Source organism: Pseudoliparis swirei, chromosome 10 (genome assembly GCF_029220125.1).
Source record: "Pseudoliparis swirei isolate HS2019 ecotype Mariana Trench chromosome 10, NWPU_hadal_v1, whole genome shotgun sequence".
NCBI lineage: Eukaryota > Metazoa > Chordata > Actinopteri > Perciformes > Liparidae > Pseudoliparis > Pseudoliparis swirei.
Window position 1 is genome coordinate 10,900,834 of NC_079397.1, and position 9,949 is coordinate 10,910,782.

The 9,949-nt window shown below is 43.0% G+C and overlaps 1 protein-coding gene across 1 annotated transcript; it reads left to right on the top strand.

Moving 5' to 3' along the window:
* Positions 1–133: 133 nt before the first annotated feature.
* cdkn1ba (cyclin dependent kinase inhibitor 1Ba) lies at positions 134–2,993 on the top strand. Its single transcript, XM_056424934.1, is given in 4 exon segments — positions 134–318; positions 321–848; positions 1,265–1,423; positions 1,773–2,993. Coding segments are annotated over 3 exon segments (711 nt in total). The 5' UTR covers positions 134–281; the 3' UTR covers positions 1,411–1,423; positions 1,773–2,993.
* The last annotated feature ends 6,956 nt before the right edge of the window (positions 2,994–9,949 follow it).

The following is a 9,949-nucleotide window of genomic DNA, read 5'->3' on the forward strand; positions in this document are numbered from 1 at the left end:
ATGTAATCCAGCGCCGTGTTGCCCCTGTTTGATTTGAAGAGATCTCAGTGGGCGGTCCTTGTGCGCAGACCAATGAATCGCCTCCTCTGTTTAAATAGTCCTTGATGTTAACTTTTCTTCTTCACTCATTGCTCCCATCTAACGCCATGTTGGTTGTTATGACTTGACTTGTTGTTTTCATCAGCGTTACTACGGACTTGACAGGAGTGGCTCTCTTAAACGCCCCTGCGCCCTTGGAGACGCTCTATATCCATTTTCTGTTTTGCGCGGACGTGTTTTGGATGATACGCGCGGACTATGCACGCATCACCCCCGTGACTGCGATTTAAAGGATTACTACTTAGGAAATAGTAGTTTTTTTTTAAAGGGGCTTTGCTTGTTGTCTGTGTATCACCCCCCACCCCCTCACCCCCCACCCACCCTCCCCTTGTCATATATGTGCAACAAAATGTCAGAAGTTCGCCTTTCCAACGCGAGCCCGACGGTGGAGAGGGTGGAGGCGCGGCAGCCGGACGCCGCCAGACCGGCGGTCCGCAGAAACCTTTTCGGCCGACCCGACCCGGAGGAGATACGGAGTTATGCGGAGGCTTTGATACGGGAGGATGTGCAGGGTTTTAAGGACACGTATAACTTCGACCCCGTCGCCGAAAGACCGCTCTCTCCGCGCAATTACGACTGGCAGGAGGACCGCGACGCACCGGAGTTTTACGTCAGACCGCCGCACGGGAGACTGCGGCCCCGGCGAGAGGACGGTGACGACCGGCAGGATGCCGCCGGGGAGAGGCGCGAACGGCGGGCGGCTCAACCAAACCGCGACGGGACGAGGAAAAGGGGCTCGGGAGCTTCAGGTATTTATTTTTATTTGTTGTTGTTGCCTCGACTCACTGGGGCTGCGACGCACGGGTCGTGTCAGGGGTTCAACCGCGGCGACGACCGGTGGAACCCCCAAATATAAGTGTGCAGGAGCACAGTGTGTGTGAGTGTGTGGGGTGGGGAGGGAGGGGGTGATTTCATTACAGACGTTAAAGTCATTTAATGTCGTTAATACGGAGGCTGGCAATGCACGTCGCGCTCAGTAATGACACTGTTGTTGTCACTTATTATTGTTGAACTCGGGCTGCTGTGCTATAATTCTGTCTGCAGAGGATATCAGGTGCTTTTTTTTAAAGGGCACGTGCAGCTCTACATACACAACAGCCCGACGACCTTTTTCTATTTGCTTATTTTTTTAATATGTATCTATGTGTGTGTTATTGTCCGCCAGGATCCTGCTCCAGCGAGTCTCAGAGTAAAAGGTCGCATGCCAGCGATGATGGTGATGATGATGAAGACCACGGTGCAGGAAGTCAGGCGGTAAAAGCCGCGGAGGAGAGTCCCAGCAGGCCGGACAAGGGCGCGGAGGTCCAGTGAAAAACAGTGCTAGGTTAGAAAATCACTACTTTCTCACTTCTCCACCAGCCGCTGCTAGGAAGTCATCTGAATGGCTAGTGATGACGTTTCCAACGTGTTATTTTGGACACGCATAGTGTGTGTTGCAATAACACACTGCTGCCCGTGCATGGCACTTACACGTCATCAGCCCTTCAAGCTTGTATCTCGTATTTTAAAATACTAAAGCCCTTCGTGCTATGACTGTTCACCCTCTGTGTGTGTGCGCGCGTGTGTGTGCGTGTGTGTGCGCGTGTGTGTGTCTGCATGAGGGATATCAAGCATGAGCAACTGCTTTTTCAATTGCACCATTCAACAGCCTGTTTCCTCTTCATGTCCCACAGAGCGGGGAGACCTGTTGCTGGTGGAATACTGTAGCCGTTCTCGCCGTCTGACAGATGGGAGAGAACATATAAAAGCAGTCTTTTCCTCTAGAAGGGAGGAGGAGAGGCTGCACAAGCACTGAATATGTACACTATCAAGTTTTGGCACTCATTTTTAATTAAATTGCCTCAGAAGCAGCAGACAATGTAGCAGTGTGCAAATGGATTTTTGCTCATTTTTCTTTCTTCTTTTTATCTACTACCTATGTTTCAGATGTAGCACATAAACAACAAAGCATAATATGCTTTTCATACTTTTGTTAAATGTATTTTGATAAGTGTGTGAATTTGACTCGGGAACTTGCAGTGCAATTTCCGACAGAGAAATATTATTTTGTTAAAGTGGTCATATTGTGTCATTCATTCAGGTAATTGATGTAAGTTAAAAATGCAGATTTCAGAAGTCAGGGTTGTGTGGAAACAAAATGTCTTTTTCTACGGCTTTATTTGTCCCAGTGTTATATATCTGGTTTTTGAAGGCTCAGATGGCCACACTGTAAGTTGAGGCTCCATCTAACTGCGAACAGCCATGACAGATAAAGTTTACATGCACATCCCCCTCCCAATTTGTATTTGACTATTTTTATAATTTTTTAGTAAAAAAGAAGAAGCTCGTTTTGTTTTTTTTAACCAAAGTGTTTGCCTTTTGTTCGGGGGTTAGGGGAAGGAGGTGGGTGGCAAAACTGCTGAGCAATATCCAACCAAATTTTAACAGTATTTGCTAATAATCCTAAGAATTAGCTTTTATTTTTTGAATTAGGTAAATTCCTATTTGTGTGCCTTTTGGGTCACATAATCTGCCCCATGTAATAAATGGTGTAGCCCAGGTTAACATAGATAAAAAAATAATGTTAAAACTACAGGGCTACTTATTATGCAAATATGTGAATCAAAGATGTGTGGTGTGGAATTCATGTGGAACATGTAATTGCACTATTTTTAATTTCTCCTTTTTGAGGGCAGAAAAAAGAAAGTGACACTGCCTCATTTGGTGTAAAACGTTGAAGTGTACCTGTGTGCCTTTTTTCCCTCTTTTTTTTTCAAAAACACTGAAAAAATTATACTAACTTATTTATGTTGTGCTTTTTGTTGTGGGTGTATGTATAGCTTCCCAAAGCAACATTTTTGTAAATATATATTTTCATTATTGTTTTTAAGAGAAATAAACTGTTGCAAAACTGAGCCTAATAATCAATTTTATATCCTGTGTTTTGTACTTTTTCTCTTCAATGGGCAAGTTGATTGATTAAAGGCAACGCTGGTGTAATAAATGCATGAGCTCACTATTTTTCATAGTAAGAGCACACAACCACTCCACTCTTACCAAACACATAGGTTTAAAGTGATCCGCCCATGTAAACTGGTAGACGGCAAAAATAATCTCTATGATCATGGAGTGATTATTACTGCTTACACAAAGAGCTGATGGAGATACACCACCTTTATTAAAGCGTTTTAATGACTTCTTCAGTCTGAGGAATGACACAGCACCGATAAGACCGGTAACTAGTCCATAACTTATCCACAGTCTAATCGCACACATAATATAATTAAAGAAAACATAATGTCTGTCATGTTTTACATTGAGGTTCAAGTGAGGTTCATTTTAAAAAGTGATACATTTAAAAAAATTCAATCCAGCTGAGAATTTATTACTGAAAACCAAACTACCAAAAGCATTTATACACCACTCCCATACGTTGTGAATAGGAACTATATTTCCTACTAATATTTCCTACTTAGTATTATTTATTCAAATAATAAAATGATGTATGTGTGTGGCTGGACTAATTGTACGTCTTGAGTGCAAACACAGCAGCAGAGAGCAGGCTTTGACTGTGCTGGTTGGTCTCAGCCAGCTCTGCCTCCAAAGTTGAAAACAACAAGAGTATGTCCTGAGGAAAAAGATGGGGGGGGGGGAGTTTTTAGTTATTGGCTTTCCCTGGATCCAATCACAGCAGATAGAAGAAAAGCAGACCACGCAGGAGCCAGCCAGTCAGAGAGTAGTGGGAGGGAGCTCGGCTCAGTACAGGCTGTTCTTTTCATAAACCACACACCACCCAATTAGTTTCATTGGCTGCCTCTTTCCTGTTGATACCGATGTGTAGGAGTCAAATACAGAGTGAGGAGGGAGAGGGAGCTATTCCTATAATATCTCATACTGGCTTTGACTCCATCTGCAGTAATTAACAGTGAGCTCATGCCCTTTTTATACACTTTAAGAGAGGATTGCAAAAAAATGTGTAACACATCATTGGTCTCTTTAAAAAAAAACATGCATTACATGTATGACCTTTCAACACAGGACGTGTGCATAGTGCTGACATGTGTCACCATTAGCATAACGCTATCTTGGAAGATACTGCACATGTGTGTTGTCAGATGTTGTATCTCATCTCTTCCTCTTAAATGTGCCTTGTTTTGTGCACTGCTTCATGAAAGAGTTTAATCAAATTTAGAGGAAACAAATCCTTAATTTTTTTTGCTGATCTGAATGCAATAGCGCCACCATGTGGGATTTTATGAAGCACTTTAGTGATCTTGGAAAGGTAGAAGCCCCCACACTTCTACTCTGTCAAGCTCTTAGATCCACCATGGAGCCCTAACTGCACTCCCTGCATCAATATGATATTCATTTTGGAAAAATCAAAAACAACAACAATAAAAAGAGACAGAAGTGTTTACAATATGATTCTGAAGGATTTATCCATGATGTCAAACGGATTCAGCAGCGAAAACAGATCCCAGTCACCTGGCGGTCGAGGTGGAAGTCAATGAAATTAAGGAACAACACTGTTCCTGTAAAGTCGTGAAACTAAATGTCTGTTCACTCAATAACAATTTCCAAATAAGCGACACCAATGGGATCGCTGGGAAGTGAGGTTTAAAAACGTATACCTGCAATTACCGGTTATCGGAAAAGAGAGAAAAATGTAAAGCTTCGCGTTTGTAACTTTTAAATATACTTACATCGTCGATTTCGATTTTAACCAAATGTTATATTACAAGAACAAAATGTGGGAAAAATGCATGTTTGCTTTTTTTCTCGGCCCGAAAAAACAGGAAATCCTGGAGTCTCCACTGGTTGCCATCAGGCGAACTCAGATGGCGACAAGGAAGTCTAGGAAGTCACTGCCACAAGCCCAAAAACCTTCCGGCACGTACCCTCCTGTAACACACTCAGCATGTGGTTTTTACACTGTAATTTGTAATTAAACAGATACAACCTGTTATTTAGTGAACTGTCCAGGTGTTGGGAGGCAGCTGTTGTTACCTTTGTATGGAGCCAGCTTTCCCAACCTCTCTTTCACACCATGGGCATACGTCTAATTTCAGTAGAGACTATAATTAAGAGGCATAAAACTGCCTACATGTGCTGTCATCATCTCTCACATGATATTTGTTTAACAGGCTTGGGCAGGGTCAGCACACACTGAAGCAATCGATACTACGCTACCGGGAATCTGGAGCGACATCCTTGTCACGCAAAGCAACACACCCTGTGTGACTCGACCATATCTTTACATAAATCATTAGCACAGTTGTTTACTGATATAATAATGTTTTGATTCCTTTATAAAGAAACTTTTAGAAATGAAACTGTTTTATTGCAACGTGTCCATCGTTGCCATTCTTCATGACCCGTTGGTAAAAGCAATAGCTCACTTCAGGTCGTGATATGTTGATATTACATCAGAGCCACCTGCACATCACATGCATGTGATGCCAATTTAGAGTTAGAGTTGTAGAGTTAGCCGAAAGTGTTCTTTATTTAAATGTTTACAAATCTATTAAAACTAGCCTCTTGGTTCACTACATTTACAGCAAGCACACTAACCCTGCAAACCAAATAAACAAAAAGGTAAAAGGAAAGCCTCCGGATACATTTCCATTCAGTCACACAGGTCAGGAATCAGACACAGTAAAATGGCCTGTAGAGTATATTAAATTAACAAATTATGAGCCTCTCTTGTCCAGTTAAAGAAAGGCTTTCTCTCAAAGGAGAAGTCTTCCACGATTAACGGACTTAGTTGATGTTTGTTGCAAGTGACAGTAAGTTCTGGTCATTGAAATGCCAATTTCCTCTGAATATTCTCCGGTTACCAGCTCCACTATAATGAAAACAAAAGCAAAAACAGTTTCACAAAGTCAAACCAGCTGAGTGGCTACAAAGATGCAACTACCAAGAATAATATCACCAATGTCAGATGTTGTTTTGTTTGGTAACACTCACGTATGTTTGTGATAAAACGATCTTTTCTGAATCCTGTACCGCAGCAAAAAAATGGGACAATGGCGTCCAGCTGGCCGTTTGTGTCTGATGGGGCTCAAAATGTTCATGTGGTTACAATCACAGCTCGTGATTGGTGTTCAGGTGAAGGCCAACGTCCTGGTCAACAGTCCTAGTTACACAGAATGGCACAGCTCAGCTGATGTGTTTATGGTTAATAAGGTGCTGAAAAGATGGAAGAAGCAATGCTGGGTGTTCATTAAAAGAAGGAACAAGATAATAACCTCTCACTGTCTGTGAAATGTCTGAAATAATCCTTAATTCAGGAGTTATGACCCCATTTAAACTGCCTCCATACTATTGGTTCACCCACACAGCTGTGTTTACTCAGTCTACCCAATGAGACCTCTTGGTGCAGACATGATTGACATCTCCCTGATTAGGGAGAAGGCAGATTACAAGTGTGAATGAGCAGAGGCTTTAAAAAAAGGAACACCACGTGCTTTATTTGTCGCCCATTGCGAACCACTTTTCCAAAGTTCCCACTTTGGAAAAGTCTTCCATGACACATGCATGTTCTGGACGGATATTAAGCGTTTCACCAACATCAGTAGATGATTTAGAGAAGGAGAGATCCATCAGGGTTTTATTTTTTTAAACTTTGACATCAAGGTAACTCAAGCGGCAGTAACTCTAACCAAATGTGAAAACGCCACTTTCAGAGAGCTGTGCCAGTCGTGACCTCAGAACCACCGACAATAGACAGTGTGCGTTACCCCAGGATGACCTGTTCATCATTATCATCTAGCTTGGTGTGAAAAGCACAACCACCCACGTACGCATGCACACATACACGCATTCACGCGAAGCCGCAGCCACATGTTGACTTTTAATTATTGTATTCTACATTTCAAGGCGTATGAAGCATTATCCCCCCGTACACACGGGTTCATTTTGAGCCGACCCAAGTTTTCCTTCCAAGTCAGGAAAACACTTCAATGTTTCCAGCGTTAATTTCGCGGGCCCCCGAAATGTTGCTGCAGATAACGAGAGGAGAAATGGGTCATAAAAGTCAGACATCTTGGAGCTGACGCTATGAATAGATATTCAACAGAGGGCCTGCAAAGTATGAGCTCATAGCTTGGCAAAATCCAACGGGGGTGGAAAGTTTTTTTTTTTGCGCTTGTCTTGTTTTATTTTGGAAATACAACTTCCCCATCTGTTTGGTGTTGTAATTAATGTTTCTGATTCTTTTAAACTTCATTTACATTTTCTTTACAGGGGCAGGGCTGCGATATTTTTCCACTTCGCTCTGCCTCATGGTCATGCGCTCTTGGCAGCGGTGAGAGATGAAGTGGAGATAGTCAGGAGGAGGGGAAAAGAAAGAAAACAAAGGAAAGAGGCAGCGAAGGGCCGAGTTAAAGGGAGGAAAGAGAAGACGGGCTTGTTGGCTGTGTTCTGCTGCAGCGTGGCCAAATCACATCGAGTGCCGGATGTAAACAAACTAATCTGCCAACGTGAAGTTTTTACACGTTTGGGTTTTTTGCTCGGTGTGACTCATGCGGCCTCAGATGCCGACTGGCCTGCTGCTACGGCGCTGGACTGTTTAGTTGGTCTTGCAGAAGGGGTCACCAACACATTACAGGCCCGCTGTGTGTTCTACCAACGCAGACTCAGAACATTACTTTCAAAAGATGTTGAAAATGACGATGTGAGTTGTCTCTGCAGACGGACAGAGGTGAACATGCAGTTTAAAGATGTTATTGTTCTACATTGAGAGGATTTTGCAACGGCTGAGTCTGCTGCTTGCAGCTAACAGCGACCAAAATACAGAGAAGCCCGAAACACACCCAGAGGGAGTGTGGCTTCATTCTCTGCTCAGGTTCGACATTACTGAGGTGGCACCTGTGGTGAGTGTTGGTAACAGCAAGGTGGGGGTGGGGGGGTTACAGCAAACCCTCCTTCGGCAGCTACTTTGTCAGAAATACAAGACATGAGCAGCAAGTGTATCCGATGATTGATGACCCCACTGTATTAATGTAATGGAAACAAGCTGTTTCATGAACTCAGGGCCAATTGAATATTCCCTGGAGTTTAAAGACCTATACACACACACACACACACACACACACACGCACGGACACACCATCGCCGCCCCTTTTCCATCCCTCTGCAGATCACATGCCTTTGATTTCTTTCCTCCGGCCCTGAGGGTTCATGGAACGTGTGCCTGAAGGGAGAGGCGGAAGAACAACCCGGTTGAATTAAGTCAACGATCATCCGCTGAGGTGACTCGTGACTCTTGTCTTTCGACTTTATTCATCCAGGTTCACAGCAGCTGTGAGACGGATGTTGAGCCTCGGGCAGATAGCAACACAGCCACAGTATTACTCACGCGTGTGTGTGTGTGTGTGTTTTTGTGCAAACAGGCTCGTATTTGTCAAAGTATGAAGTGGGATTCACTGACGTCCATACTTGCTGCTTATTCTCTGGCTATGGTAAGAGATAGTTGTATTTGGAGGGCTATTAAATGCTGCCAAGATAGATGTGTAGGTGAATATTATGCAATATATCTGTCAGTGTATCGCCTCAACGACATATTAACAAGAGTGTTTGCAACTTGCGAAAAAAGTCAACCGCTTTAAAATTAAATCTGTCTGTGGATGATCTCTGAGCAGTTGACCCCAAAGCTGTTTTTATTTTCAATGAGTAATGTTTGACCTGAGAGCAGACGTGTGGCTACAGGAAGTATCAGCACTCACAGGTCAGGGCGAGGGCACAGCAAACGCCTCTAATGTGTGTGTGTGTTGGTGTGATTGGTGCTGTGATAGGGTGAGTTTGGGTCACGACCTTCTGCCGGGGCACTTGTTAAAGGCTGAATCCCGACATGAAGGCTGCAGGGAGTTTTCTTCTTCAAGAGAGTTTGGGAGGCTCAAAAATCAGTCGACAGATATAGTATGTTTTTTAAGTTGAATATGCTTCTTTCTTTTCACCAAATTGTTCATTTTTACCTTCGCATTGAAAATGCGGAAGGTTATGTTTTGATCGCCGTGTATTTATTTATTAATTTATTTGTATGCGTGTTATTCGCGTAACAAAAAAAGATTTAAACCGAATCGCATGAAATTTGGTGGGATGATTGGTTATTATCCGGGGACCATTTGATTCGATTTTGGGATCGATCGGGTCAAAGGTCAAGGTCATGAAAAGGTCAACATCTTCTTTTTACCATAGCTCGGTCAATTTGTATCCAATTGGCATGCAACTAATGCCAACATGTTCATAATTCAATGCCCAATCTTGTGATATGCGAAGGTATGCACTCTACCGAGTGCCCGTTCTAGTTTAACATGTTTTGAGTCATCTCAGAGCAGCTTAAAATATGCAAACACTTGACCCGGTCCCGTCAAATCACTTATGTTTCATATTAGGCTACTAACCATTGTCCAAAGCCTCTAGTGTGAAAATACATCACAATATACACCGATATTTTTGTTTCGAGCCCAGTTAGTAGAATGGGCCTGCTGAAAAACGATAAAAGTCATCCATGATGTTGGAGTGAATGTGTGAAAAGACGTGTTTGAATGGAGTACTTTCTCACATGGGGTTGTCGGCCTACTGGCCTAAACTGGTGCTTGGAGCTAAATGCTAACGTTTGTCAATCTTAGTTTAGTGTGCTAGCATGCTAACATGAGCTCATTCCCACTAAACGCAACACAAGGGCAGCTGAGGCTCATGGGAATGCCGTTCGTTTGGCAGATCAAACCACGAAGGTGTTCCTTGTTAAGCTAAAGGATCCCATAAGTTGCCACAACTTTAATCTCCAGTTGAGGATCTAACAGCATTGTGAACAGAAAATAACTCAGTAAATGTTCATACTTGCAACTCTATTGCTTCTAAGAAAAGT